Here is a 14,478-nt window from a genome sequence, read left to right as displayed (position 1 = left end):
AAAACGTTGAAGACCCCTGCTATAGCTCCGATATGAAAGGGCGTGATGATGAAGATAAAGTCTACTGACTTGTGATTGGCAGCGCTGCCATGACAACCCTGCATCAGCACCAGCGGGTGGCCAATGACGGGCCAGACCCGCCGCCCCACCCATGATGCCCAGGTGAGCTAAAGAGGCAGAGCCCCCACCCGCCAGTCTCCAGTCCACACTGTGCGCGCGTCCCCGCAGCAGCACAAGCACACAGCTTTCTTTTTCTTTCTTTTTTTTTTTTCCTTTTTCTTTTTGGTCGCCGTCCAGATGATGATGGTGTTCAGGTCGCCTCTAGAGCTTTTCTCCGCCTCTCGTCTCCTCCTTCCCCACTTCACCGACGGCTCCGCCGGGGCACCACTCCTGCCCCGCTCCCGGTCCCCGGAGGAGGCGCCCCCCGTCTCCCCCGACCGTCCCCCAGCGCTGCATGCCATGATGCCGGGACTCTGCTTCTCGGCGGCGCAGGTGGCCAGCGTCTGCGAGACCCTGGAGGAGACCGGGGACGTGGAGCGGCTGGCCCGCTTCCTCTGGTCGCTCCCCGCGGCGGCGCCGCTTGGCCCCGCGGCCGCCCGGGGAGGCGGAGGGTGCGGGGACTCCATCTCCGAGCAGGAGTCGGTGCAGCGCGCCCGCGCCGTGGTGGCCTACCACACCGGCAGCTTCCCGGAGCTCTACCACATCCTGGAGACGCACCGCTTCACGCGCGCCTCCCACGGCAAGCTGCAGGCCATGTGGCTGGAGGCGCACTACCGCGAGGCGGAGAAGCTCCGCGGGCGGCCGCTCGGCCCCGTGGACAAGTACCGCGTGCGCAAGAAGTTCCCGCTGCCCCGCACCATCTGGGACGGCGAGCAGAAGACGCACTGCTTCAAGGAGCGCACGCGGGGCCTGCTGAGGGAGTGGTACCTGCAGGACCCCTACCCCAACCCCGGCAAGAAGCGCGAGCTGGCGCACGCCACCGGCCTGACGCCCACGCAGGTCGGCAACTGGTTCAAGAACCGGAGGCAGAGGGACCGAGCGGCGGCCGCCAAGAACAGGTCGGTGGATAATGTTCTTCAAAGACACGCGCACAGGAGTGTATAAAAGACTCATGTAGTCAGCTGAACTCTATTCTAATAATTGTAATGAATTATGATTATGTATAGGCCTATATTTTAAAATCCTGAGTAGCCTATTACTTTAACTTAGAGTGTACAAATAGAACCAAATGGATAGACTAAGTGCAGTATAGCATTGTAGCCAGTTTAGGCATTTAGCAGACGCTTTTTTTTAGCCTACATTGGGAAAATATCCCCAGGGCTACATGTAGCCTGCATAGCCTACTTTCAGATTTCCACTGAAAGCAGTTTCGAGGTGCAAAACAAATCCACTTCATTCACGCTCCAGGGGCTTTGGTTGCACCTTTCCTGAGACAAGCAACGCTGTGCGTAAAAAGTGCATTCACGCGTAAAGGCGCACGGACCATTTCCCCCCCCTGACAGGTTTAAGCCCCTTTTCTCTCTCAGTCTGGAGGGCTTAGTCAAGTATCTTTTTGTTTTTCTTCCACCCCAACATTTCCTTCAGGGTCACAGTTTGGCTGGAATGTTAATCACCCCGGCCTACAATGATGCCTGACTGCGCGCCTTGCCAAGCGTGAAAGAGCGCCCATTATCAGAGCCTCGTTCGTCCGCGCTGTTGTTGCATATTGTTGTTGACATTTTCTCGTCATTAGTAGCCAGGGATGTGCAGAGAATGTTAGAGAGGCAGGGTCTGAAATGTCTAAAAGGGCCTTTTGGTGGAAATATCGAAAATAGCAGTCGGCCATTTTCAGGTGATAACACTGAACTAAGCACGAGTTGTGACATAACAACATGGATTTCTACACAGAGAGGGCAATTTTTTCAACATAAGATGCTGCATTCAAGTTCAGAAATCAGGAAAGTTTGGACAAGGCAATTCTCTTTAATGCCTTCAGGTAGGCTATGGCATGGAAAGAGGGCATGGTCTGGAGAGGGCACTTTTTACAGACAAAATGGCAGGGGCTCAAGCCCCCTTTGATGTCTATATCTATATCACTTATTTCACTTTATTAGTATTATTTATTTTTACGAGTGCTTTTTAATTGCTCCCCTTTTGTTACTGACATTTCCCTATAAATAGTACTGTGTTCTATCCATCTGTCTTTCAATATGAGATACATAAAGTGGTTCCTATGTAAAAGCTTACTAGGATCTCCTTTTAGTTGACCCTGTACCAGTGATTTGTACTGTCATGAAACTCTACTTTTTTCCTACGCAAACTTCAAATAAATGTGTAGCCCTAGCCTATACTGTGCCGGTGCGTGGTGCTGACTGCTCTGTCTCCATTCCTTCCAGGTTGCAGCACCATCACAGCTCTCTGGGCCCCGACGGCATGCAGGGCCTGGCCAGGACTCACGGCCCGCTGCACGGGAGCCCCGGAGGGGGCAGCACGGAGGAGCGCGCAGACGGGGAGACGCTGCTCTCCATAACGGACAGTGACTCTGACTTCGACGTATGAAGAGAAAGAAAACACTTTTGACAGGCTTTGGATTTCAGTAGCCATCCATGGCTGGAGAGGAACAACATCTGTTATTATGGTCACTCACAGTGGGTGACAACAACCGCCATGACAATCTTATGAAGAAGAATATAATAGGATATAAACAGTCAAATCCTCAGCAACTCTCTGTGAGTGTGTAGAAATGGAACCAGGTGGACCTTAACTTACTTTCTTTCTTTCTTTCTTTTTTTAATTTTCTCTTTATTTATTCATTATACATATTAGGCCAGTGGTTCTCCACCTTTCCAGGCTGGGCCCCCATAATAATCATATTTGAACTGTTGTAAGACTTGAGGCATTCCATTTTGTTTAACAGGGTTCTATTGTGAAAATAGCAGATCTACAAGAGCATCGGCTATTTTCACAAATTCTGCCTCTAATATTTGACACTATGGAGAATGTATTTTATTTTATTTTAGAGGTATTAAAGGACAACTTTGTTTTTTTACAACAAGGGTTCATATTTTAGATTGTAATTAGAGAAAAGAAAAAGTGAGTGTTAAAATGTTTTCATTTGCTTCGTTATATTGTTGTATCGCGTTCACCGTGCTAAAATGTGGGGCATGTGTACACATGGGGGCATGCGTATAAGTGGCTAAATATGTCTTTTTAGACACAATAAGCCAGCAGTTTCTTTATTGCTATTTACAGTAACACTTCTAGCCCCGATAAGCCACATCCAACCATGAAAGGTTACGTTGTATCTTGGGAATGGGCTTATTCTGTATAAAATTACATATTTAGCTACTTGTACGCATGCCCCAACCACTGAAATAAGAATCTCTAAAACAATAGAAAGAAGTAAATAAAATCAATTTAACACTCATCTTTTATATTCTTTAATTACAATCTAAAATATGAACCCTTGTTGTAAAAAACTAAAGTTGTCCTTTAAAAGGGTCTTAAAAGTCCTTGAATTGTCGATGTGCTGACTGTTGATTATATGTCGATTTCCTTGTTCACTGTTCATACGTGGCCTATATGTCCAGGGACGTGCTGGCCATTGGGAAAAGCGGGACAACTCCCGAACGGCCGGTTCATTCCCGGCCTGGACCAGGGGGCCATTAGGGGAAAAAATTAAATTAAATGTCGGCCTTCGTTCCATTTTGGGGGCTGGGCAACCAACAAAGTAAGTAGTCACTGTGGGGCAGAAACCTTGTATCTCCAAGTTTCAGTTTTTCGCAAAGCAAAGCCCTGCTTCATCATACAAGGCCGTCGCACAAAAGTAGTGAAAACAGCAGATCTATAAGCACACAACGCCTCGCGGTGCGAGGCGTTGTGTGCTTGTAGATCGGCTGTTTTCACTAGTTTAAATCATTTTCAAAATTATAAATACAAAACTAACGGTTTTGGACATACAAGGTTTCCACCCGACAACGAGGAAATATAACTCATGTAATTGGCCCACTGGCTTGTCACTTGTCATGATCTGAAATGGCAAAGTAGCAGCAGCATATAGAGAGAGATCTCTCTCTCTCTCTCTAGCGCGAAATGAGGGCCTCTCCAACTCTTTTTCCCAGGCTGAATCAGGGGCCCAGCATGTCCCTGGGTTACCCTTACGGCTGGGGTCCATGTCTACACACACTCAGAGTTAAATAAACTGCATAGGGATTTGTACTGTGGAAGAGAGGAGAAGAAGAAAGAAAAGATGTCTGAACATGCACTGATCTCCAATAGACCTCCCCGACCGCGACAGACTGTGTAGAAATATAGTCTGTAGACAATCATAATATAGCTACATACCTAAGCCTACCTCCCTGTTATGTATTATTATTATTATTATTATCATCATCATCAATGTATAGTTTTGCTCAGCCCACATCCACAAGGCTTGGCTACTCAATCAGTCTTCATCAAATGTCTGTATATCCTCAACCTTTTTGTTTTGTTCCATGATGGTGAATACATCCAGGTATTTCATGTAAATAAATTAATTTAATACGACTGTCATCGTCTTTACTATAGTATAGGCTATATGTAGCCTATGGCTTTGTTATAGCTATTTAAATATGCAGGTTTCTTCACTGGAGTCAGGACACTACTATAGCAATCAGAATGAATGTATGTATAGGCCTATATAGTGTCTTGACGGGGGAAAAAACACTTTAACTTTTAGGGCAGTTTGTTTTAAAGGACAACTTTGTTTTTTTTTTACAACAAGGGTTCGTATTTTAGATTAGAGAAAAGAAAAGATGAGTGTTAAAATGTTTTTATGTCTTGCTTTCTATAATTTTAGCAAATTTTAATGATTTTGATTTCAGTGGGTGAGGGGCATGCGTACACTGGCTATTAGGTCTATGTCTTTTTAGATAGGCCCCACAAATAAGCCCATTTCCAAGATACACCACAATCTTTCATGGGCAGATGTGACTTAGGCCTATGGGTGCTATTAGTCTTCGCTAAAATCGCTAAAACGATAGAAAGCAGTAAATGAAAACATTTACTGCTTTCTAACATTCATCTTTTTATTTTCACCAATCCAATTAAAATCTTAAATACGAACTCTTGTTGTAAAAAAAAAAGAAGGAAAAAAAAGTTGTCCTTTAATTCCAGCAACAGCATCCATTGGCAGCACCTGCTGCTTGCCTAAAAATATATGCTTTATTGGGAGCCATCATTCGTTTTGGTAACATTTATTAAATTACATTTGATTTGATATTTGTGATAGATATGATAGTTGTTTTCAACATGCAGATAGCCTATTATGATGATGGGAGACAAAAATGTATCCTGTCAGCATGAGAGGGTGACATGACATCTTTGGCATCTCTGTACGCCGGTGCCTTAAAGTTATGCCTAAATAGGGCTAATAATGGTAGTCAAAATGTAATAGGTAGGCCTACAGCATTCACGTACAGTATGTATTTAAATACGCATATGAGTTCTTAAAATAACATTTTCATTGTCTCTAAGAAGACTAACATTATTTCCCTTAAAATGATTATATTCTATCATCCCATGATGCGACGATCCAAGAACTATAATACAAATAGGCTACTGGAGAGCGGAGGAAAGTATCCGTACTTTCTATTGCATTACAGCGCCGCCCCGTGGTGGCGTAAGAGCAGGAACAGAGTGTTTATCTCTCCAAGTTGCATGACGTCATGCTATGTCTGTGCCCGGGGCAGCCAGTAGATGGCGCAGTTGGACAGGCCTGGCGTGCAGTCAGTCTCAGGCTGAATCATTGAATCATCATGCACACTATCACTATGCATGCAATGCAACGCAATGCAACTGCAAGCCATGATACAGAAGAGCCAAAATAATAGCCAACAGCAGCACAACGTATGCGTGCGTGCGTGTGTGCGTGCGTGCATAATAGCCTACATAAACAGAGGAGCAGCAAATTAAAGGTAACCATTTTCTTAAAAGTATAGTTCATCCCAAAATGCATTTTTTCCCAGCTATCATTTGGGCCTACTCGATCGAGCCTTGAATTCAGGGAGATTTATTTAGTTTTTGTCGCATTCCTCCTGCGCCAATAATTTGATGACTGCAGAGTCAAAAGGTCTCCATTGACTCCTCCGATCATCAAATTATTGTCTTAGAAATGCGACAAAACAAAACCATCTCCATGAATTTAATATATACTATACTATACTATACTATACTATACTATACTATACTATACTATACTATACTATACTATACTATACTATAGGTCTACTACTATATTATACTGTGGTCTACTCTAGGCCAATGTTTCTCAAACTTTCAAAGTCTCCCTTAACTCTGACAGTGTACAAATGGAACCAAATGAACCCGAGAGGTGTAGGCCTATGGGTCAATTTAGGAACCCACAGAGTCCCTGGAATCCACTTTTTGAGAACCACATGCTCTAGGTCTATAGGGCAGTGGTTCTCAACCTGTGGGTCCCCTAATTATTTTGGGGGGTCCCCAGATGATGAACTTAAAGGAGTAGTTCACCCCCAAAATGACTTTTTTTCCTATTGATTACTCATGCCATGGAGAGTAGAGTTCAATAATATCTTTTGGTGTTTGTTGCATTCCTAAGACAAAAATTAGTAAATAGTAAATTTACCCCCATTGATTCCGGATGGTGACCCGCTTCGAAACGGGTCACCATCCGGAACGAATGGGGGTACATTTATTGTTATCAAATTTTTGTCTTAGGAATGCGACAAAAACCATTAAATATTATTGAACTCTAGTCTCCATGGCATGAGTAATCAATAGAAAAAAAGTCATTTTGGGGGTGAACTACTCCTTTAATGTGCAACATTGTTTCTCACTCAACAGTAAACACACCAACATAAAGTTCAAGTGTATATAGGGTATCTGCACAGTTATAAAGTGACAAATTAAGGACTTTTCAATAGGCCTACCTCTAAAACGACAAATTAAACATTGGCCAAACTGTCAAAAGAGTCAGAAATTGTGAAAACAGACGATCTACATGATCACAACAACACACGAGGCGTTGTGAGCATGTAGATCTGCTATTTTCACAATAGAACTGTGTTATACAAAATGTAATGCCTCAACTCTTAGTGCTCGTCACTGTGGGGGAGTCCCCAGTAATTATTTTGGGGGTCACGGCCTGAAAAGGTTGAGAACCACTGCTATAGGGGACAAGTGCACCCAAACCATGCCATGCCCCCCCAACCAGAGCCACCACCAGACCCCCCGCACTGTAAGGGTCAAGAATCCAGGCCTGTATACTGTCCTCTTGCACACCTCCCTCACGTGCACTTGTTGGTCAGATGGTGGAGAATGACTCATCTGACCACTTTCAATTACATTTTTTATTGATTTGACACTTTATTCAAGTGTCAAATCACAACAAGTTGTCTCCAGACACTTTACATAGAGCAGAGACCCCCACAGTCAATGGCCTTTTGGGGGTTGGGGGTTACAGAAAAATTTTCAGAAAAACTCAATGGACGTTTGGGGTTATAGAAAAAGTAGAGAAGAAAGTCCTGTGACCTCAATTGACTAACAGAATTGACTAATACTAGAAATACTGTTCCTACGAAACAGTGTGGGCTCGCATGTATGGGCACAAAGATGTACCCTTTGGCTGCATCTCATTGGCTAAGGGCCCTGCCTTTGTACTGTCGAGGAGAACTTGACTGATAGATGTCCTACATCATTTTGAAGAGAACTTGACTGATAGATGTCTTACGTCATTTTGAGGAGAACTTAATAGATAAATAATGACGATAACATAACATTTCAGCGAGCCCACAATAACAACAATATTAGATATAGTATATATATAACTAGACCAGGTCAACCTGGTTGTGCCAGACCCCTTGTCTGTCATCATCATTTATGACATCATGCCTTTTGTAGGCATGTCATCATCATGTCATCATCATATATATACCCTTTATATAGAAAACCCGGACAGACAGACCGACATTTGCTTATGTAGGCCTACCCATTTCATGGGTCTGGCAATCATGGTATGGAACGTATAAGAATGGTAAAGACAGGGTGCTGACTCTGAGATCGAGAGGCCCGTACCACAATCATACTCGATCTGCAGCTGGGGGTCAGGTGATAGGCTAACTGTCCGTGTGGACCTGCGACAGACTATAAATGTATTTAGGGCTGAAGTGGTTAATGCATATTTTGTAATAATAATCAAAATCTACAAAGTAACTAGTAACTAAAGTTTCCAAGTAATTGTAGCACAGTAAACAAGCTTGGTTAGTGGCCATAATGGCCATACAAACAGCTTGGTTAGCTTGGTTAATGGCCATACAAACAGACACCAATTGACCAATGACAGTCCGGACAGACATGGGACAAACAGACAAAAAGCCAGATAGATGTAGGAACGGTTAGCACCCCTCAAAAACAAAACGCTCAAATATAGACTTGTAAGGGTCAATTTGGGAACTCCATATTTGGGCAATGATGATGAGGTCGCCTGAGCCTTGTGGACCAAAGAGCACCTCTAGCTGTTTGAGGGTTTAATGAACCACAGGTGATCCCAGGAGCCACAGCATAAATAATTGCCATTTTCTCATTTCTTTTTCAGATTTTTTTTAGAGTGAAATACAGGAGAGTTCACAAAGTGAATTAAATCAGTAAAAAAAGGGAAGAAATTCTCTCTGCAAAGCAAATATATCTGAAACATATTTTTGAGTGGTGGTAAACCGCTCCTATAAGTGGCTGTGCGTGTGTCTGTAGCCACTTTTCCTCAGCGTTTTGCCATAGCAATGTGTTTTCCTCAACGTTTTGCCATAGCAATATGTGTGTGTGCGTAGCCATATTATATCATATTACATCATATTACAAAATCCTAGACCTATCTGTAGCCACTTTTCCTCATTGCCATAGCAATGTGTTTTCCTCAGCGTTTTGCCATAGCAATATTTGTGCGTGCGTAGCCATATTACATCATATTACAAAATCCTAAACCTATCTGTAGCCACTTTTCCTCAGCGTTTTGCCATAGCAATGTGTTTTCCTCAGCGTTTTGCCATAGCAATATGTGTGTGTGCGTAGCCATATTACATCATACTAGAAGCTCGGGCGGCCCAGCGTCTAGTCGGCGACCTGGCCAACTCGGAACAATGTAAATAGGGAATGAATGCCCCGCCCTTTAATGCAAACCCCATTATACCTGTTTTCATAGGACCCGTTTTGACCATCTGTCTGCCTGTGTCCATTTATGCCCATATATGGAGATATCTGTATCTGTCTGTCTGTCGGCGTCCATTTTATGTCCATATATGGAGATTACTGCAGTTATAGTTCTGGGTCCATTTTATGCCCATATATGCCCATATATGGAGATATCTGTCTATCTGCGTCCATTTTATGCCCATATATGGAGATCTCTGTATCTGTCTGTCTGTGTCCCTTTTATGCCCGTATATGGAGATCTTTGTGATTCTCCGTCCATTGTATGCCCATATATGCCATATATGGAGATATCTGTTTATCTGCGTCCATTTTATGCCCATATATGAGATCTCTGTCGCTTTTTCAAACAGATGGTCAAAACGGGTCCTATGACAACAGGTATAATGGGGTTTGCATTAAAGGGGGAACCGGCACTGTGTCTGCAACACAGTCGGAGGCACAGACAGATACAGAGATCTCCATAATGGGAATAAAGGGACACAGACAAACAGATGGAGGAGGAGACAAACTTAATGCAAACCCCATTATACCTGTTGTCATAGGACCCGTTTTGACCATCTGTTTGCCTGTGTCCATTTATGCCCATATATGGAGATATCTGTATCTGTCTGTCTGCGTTCACTTTATGCCCATATATGGAGATCTTTGACCATCTGTTTGCCTGTGTCCATTTATGCCCATATATGGAGATATCTGTATCTGTCTGTCTGCATCCATTTTATGCCCATATATGGAGATCTATGCAGACACAGTGCCAGTTCCTGAAAATCCTGATGTCAGACATCAGAATCCGAACCTTTCGTGCTGGTTCCAGAAAAACGTGTATCGGGTCGGGTCGAGGCCGAGCACTGCACTACCTGCTGCGGTGGGGAACGCGCGTGCCGAATTTGAAATAGGGAATGAATGCCCCACCCTTTAATGCAAACCCCATGAATGCCCCACCCTTTAATGCAAACCCCAATATACCTGTTGTCATAGGACCCGTTTTGACCATCTGTTTGTCTTTGTCCACGTATGCCCATATATGAAGATCTCTGCACACACAGTACCGGTTGCGGAAAACTCTGATGTCAGACATCAGCTCCGCATAATCCGTCTGTCTGTGTCCCTTTATGCCCGTATATGGAGATCTTTGTGATTCTGCGTCCATTTTATGCCCATATATGCTATATATGGAGATATTCAGAGATTTTTTGTTGACTCATGTGGCGTACGTGATGTCAGAGCCTTTTATGAAGTGATGTCACAATGAGTCAGAGCTTTCGCCGATTTCCTCCGGAACAGCCTGATGTCAACAATCAACCCCGCATAAGGAGATTCCGAACGCTTCGCGCCGGTTCGGGAAAACCGCGCGTCGGGTCGGGTCGAGACCCGGCACTGCACTCCGTGCCGCGGCGGGGAACGCGCGTGCCGAATCTGAAGCCGGTGGGACGAACGGTTCTCGAGATACATGGATTACAGACACGAAGAGACTTCTCGCATTTATAGATAGATTACATCACCAATTATCTGTAGCCACTATCTGTAGCCACTTTTCCTCAGCGTTTTGCCATAGCAATGTGTTTTCCTCAGCGTTTTGCCATAGCAATATGTGTGTGTGTGTGTAGCCATATTACATCACCAATTACATCCTAGACCTATCTGTAGCCACTTTTCCTCAGCGTTTTGCCATAGCAATGTGTTTTCCTCAGCGTTTTGCCATAGCAATGTGCGTGTGTGTGTGTAGCCTGTATTACATCACCAATTACCAATTGAAGACGTTATGCAAGCACGACCACCGCTCACTTCACATTGGGTGTGATTTTTAACAAAACGTAGGGCTGCAAATATGCATGGGGAACTATAAAGTTTAGTTTTTTGTTCTTTTATTTTTCTATATATTCTATATTTCTAAATACAAAAATAAGTGTCCACGAATAGTATTAGTCACATTTATTTCCAACATGACTTTGTGGAGTTAGTGTTCTTAATAAGTTAGTGGCTGGCGTACGCTCCTCTTCCTCTCCTTTAGGGTTTTGAGCCAGCTGGTCTCTGGGTATAAAGTTCACTCACGCACCGGGGTGGTAGACCAATGTCTTCTCCCTGTCCTTCCCACCCCGTGCCAGGCAGCGGTTGGTTCAGTTGAGATGGATAGGGAGCCACTGAGGCCCTCGCCGTACTTTGACCAGAGCCTACGGTGATCGTGGTCGACAGACCAAAGGGGAGGCAGGTGGCTGGGCTTCATGGTGGTGAGGAAATGTTGTCTCCATCGTCGCTCCAGCTCCATCAGGCCTCGCAGGCCATTCTCTGCGTTGACGCCACGCACCACCTTCAGCCCGTGAGGCATGCAGGCCTCGTTCAAAATCCTGGTCCCAAGGCCTGCAGCCGCCTCAAGCGCCTCTGGACTAAGCGGTACCTCACTCTGAGTCTGTACACCTCCTGCCTCCGACTCGACGTCACTATAAACCCCTCTGATGACAGCCTCCAGCTCCTTGCGTCGCTTCTCTGGCAGGCTGTCCTTGGCATAGATAAGGGCCCGAGCAGCCGAGCGCACGCGCCGGAGGTCCCTCTGGGAGGCGCCGTATTCCTCGGCCAGCTGCTGCTTGAGCGTGCCGTTGTGGGAGTTGGAGGCAGCATGGCAGGCGGTGCACAGCAGCTGGATGTCATGGGATTTGTGGCCTTTCATCTCTGTGGGGAAATGGTGTCTGTACTCAAGTGGCACAATGTTTTGCTTAACGTACCCATCAGCTTTGCCACACACGACGCAGAGATTCTCCTTGGTTGTGAGATAGTAATCCTGATCCTCAGGACGTCCCGAGGGTTCAAACAGCAACCGTACAATGAAAGGGTCTTCACTCTGGAGCTCTCCTCTTCCTCGGGACAGGTACCACATGGCTTTCTTTTTGTTACAGGCACAGAGGGGCTGGCCGTCTGGGGCATAAAGGAAGCAGTTGTCATACAGAGGAGATTTCCTGGCACGATAGCCTGCACCTAGTGGCTTTCTCTTATTGTTCTCACCAAGGTCTGGGACTTGCTGATCTAAAACCATCCGATGTCTGAAGGGAACATCCAGCAGGCCCTGGCAGTGGGCAGCCAGCTGAGCGTAGGTACTCCCAGTAGTTGTCGGGGAGCTGGCTTCAGGATCAAGGCCCAGGAGATTGAAGAACAGGGCGATGGAGACCTGGGCGTCTCTGGCTGCATAGGTCATCTGCTCCGGGCTCAGCTGGTCAGCCTCCCAGTCACTGCAGCGCAACTTCAGGGATTTGTCCAGACACACATTCAACACATCCGCGGCCAGCGACTGCAGACTGAGGCCATTGTTCAACGTAACTTGCCTCTGTCTTAAGGCAAGGTAGCGCAGGTCGACCGTGCACCACAAAGACAGGCCGTAGTCCCGGGTCAGACGCTTCCCGTCTTCATAGCAGCCCACACCAACCTTCAGGATACGGGGGTCGCGGAGGACCTCCACCAGGCTGAGTGGGAAGGACTGCTGGCCACCACGAAAGGACACCAGCCTCACCAGCACACAAAGCCCTGAGTAGGACGCAATCTGCAGCAGGGAGACCGCAGAGATTTTGTCGTTTACCAAAACCCATTCACAGTCGAGGCCGAGGACTGGGAAGTGTGACAGTTCCTTTTGCAGCGAGGGCCACAGCTGCTCCCACTGTTCTTCAGAGCTCACCACCACTGGCTTCACCCCCAGCAGCTGCTCAGGAGACAGTAGCCCTACAGAAGGGGACAGTTGCACAGTCGCAGTTTGACGATTACTAACAGCATTGATCTCCTTTTCAACGCAACGTAGTGTATGCGTAGGCCGGCACTCCAAGCCCTCAAACTCTTTCTTGACAGGACTCGATGACGACGCAGGTTGCACTACAGTTTGCGTAGACTGACACTCCACAGTCGAAACCTCTTCTTCGACAGGACACGTCACAAGTCGAACTACCTCCTCCTGAATGGGAGGCAGCTTCTTCCTCTGCTTCCGAAACACCGTCCAAAATAATATGAGCCCCTCCAAAGAGGCTCCTAGTGTTGTTATTAGAATGGTGGTTAGGGACCCTCGTGGTGTCATCACAACTTTTAGTGGCATTTGTCTTCTTGAGCACGATGGAAAATTGCAAACCTATTGCCTTGTCAATGGGCTCCTTTGGAATTCTGGTTCTGAATCCCCCTTTGCAGCACAACGCCGATCTCACCTACATGCAATTCAATTCAATTCAAAGGAGCTTTATTGGCATGAGAAAACATACGTTTACTATTAAATATACTACTAAGAAAGGACTGTTATTCAAAGGTTGGAACTAGGACCCACCACAGTGGGATATTTAACGATATGGTCAAAGGTTTGTACGGTACTAAGATATTTGGGTTGTAAGGCCAAATATCTTGGGAACTGAATACAGTGAGTTGGTTGAGGTTGGAGTGTCCTTGAAGAACAGTGGATGGTCTTGCTGGTAGAGTCGGAGATTCTCGGGTGCGATGGTTGAATCTGAATCTACCATGGGAATGCGCACTGCTTTTATACCCGCAGTGGTTGAGTCCTTCTTGGTGATGTCATGATGACAAGTTAGTCATATCCAATCTGGAGTCTGCATATGGGCATCTCCATATGTTGCAAAGAAGAAGCTAAGTTTGATTTGGCGGGGGAGGCTAGAGTTCCATACACTGTTCATGCCGTTCAGGGCCCTCCAAGTGAGGTAGTGAGGTCGGTGTCGAGATCTCCATATGTAGAGGTCCATGTGATGATATTGAGCTTCACATATGGGGATCCATGTGCAGTTATCAATCTGGAGTCTGCATCTGGGCATCTCCATATATGGGCATCCAGGTCTTAGTGAGGTCGGTGTCGAGATCTCCATATGTAGAGGTCCATGGCATGTGATGATATTGAGCTCCACATATGGGGATCCATGTGTTGTACCCATTTAGGATGTAGAAAGCCTTCGTAACATTTACATTGCCATGCAGAGCAAGTTTCAAAACATAATAAAAACATGCACGTTAGTGTCTATGTGCTCAATAAACTGATGTCCATAACGGTGTCATTGAGTTAAATAGATTAGTGTGGTTGCCCAACAGGGATAACCCACTATAGTATTTATTTATTTCTGGATAAACTTTTAGCCAATGAGGAAGCAGCATTCCCGTTGACGTCATGACAATTTGGCTATCCAGACAATAAATAGGCAACCACACTCGCAATTTCCCAGAATTGCATCTTTCTAGGTAGTGCGGTTGCCTGACAGGGCAACACACTGTAGTCCTGGGGAAAATGTATTCTTTCACACTTTATTTGTG

The 14,478-nt window shown here is 45.5% G+C and overlaps 2 protein-coding genes across 2 annotated transcripts; one reads left to right on the top strand and one right to left on the bottom strand.

Moving 5' to 3' along the window:
* Window positions 1-303: 303 nt before the first annotated feature.
* Window positions 304-2,538, top strand: LOC308302899 (homeobox protein SIX3-like; the record flags this gene model as incomplete). Its single annotated transcript, XM_080747217.1, has 2 exons — window positions 304-1,058; window positions 2,376-2,538. The coding sequence occupies 2 exons, from the start codon at window positions 304-306 to the stop codon at window positions 2,536-2,538; spliced, it is 918 nt and encodes a 305-aa protein (XP_080603343.1).
* Window positions 2,539-11,245: 8,707 nt separating this feature from the next.
* Window positions 11,246-13,252, bottom strand: LOC308302898 (exonuclease 3'-5' domain-containing protein 2-like; the record flags this gene model as incomplete). Its single annotated transcript, XM_080747216.1, has 1 exon — window positions 11,246-13,252. One exon carries the CDS (start codon window positions 13,250-13,252, stop codon window positions 11,246-11,248), a length of 2,007 nt encoding a protein of 668 aa, XP_080603342.1.
* Window positions 13,253-14,478: the final 1,226 nt, after the last annotated feature.

Source organism: Nannobrachium achirus (assembly GCF_963921795.1).
Source record: "Nannobrachium achirus genome assembly, chromosome: 18".
Taxonomy (NCBI): Eukaryota; Metazoa; Chordata; class Actinopteri; order Myctophiformes; family Myctophidae; genus Nannobrachium; species Nannobrachium achirus.
This window is presented reverse-complemented; position numbering and strand designations above follow the sequence as displayed.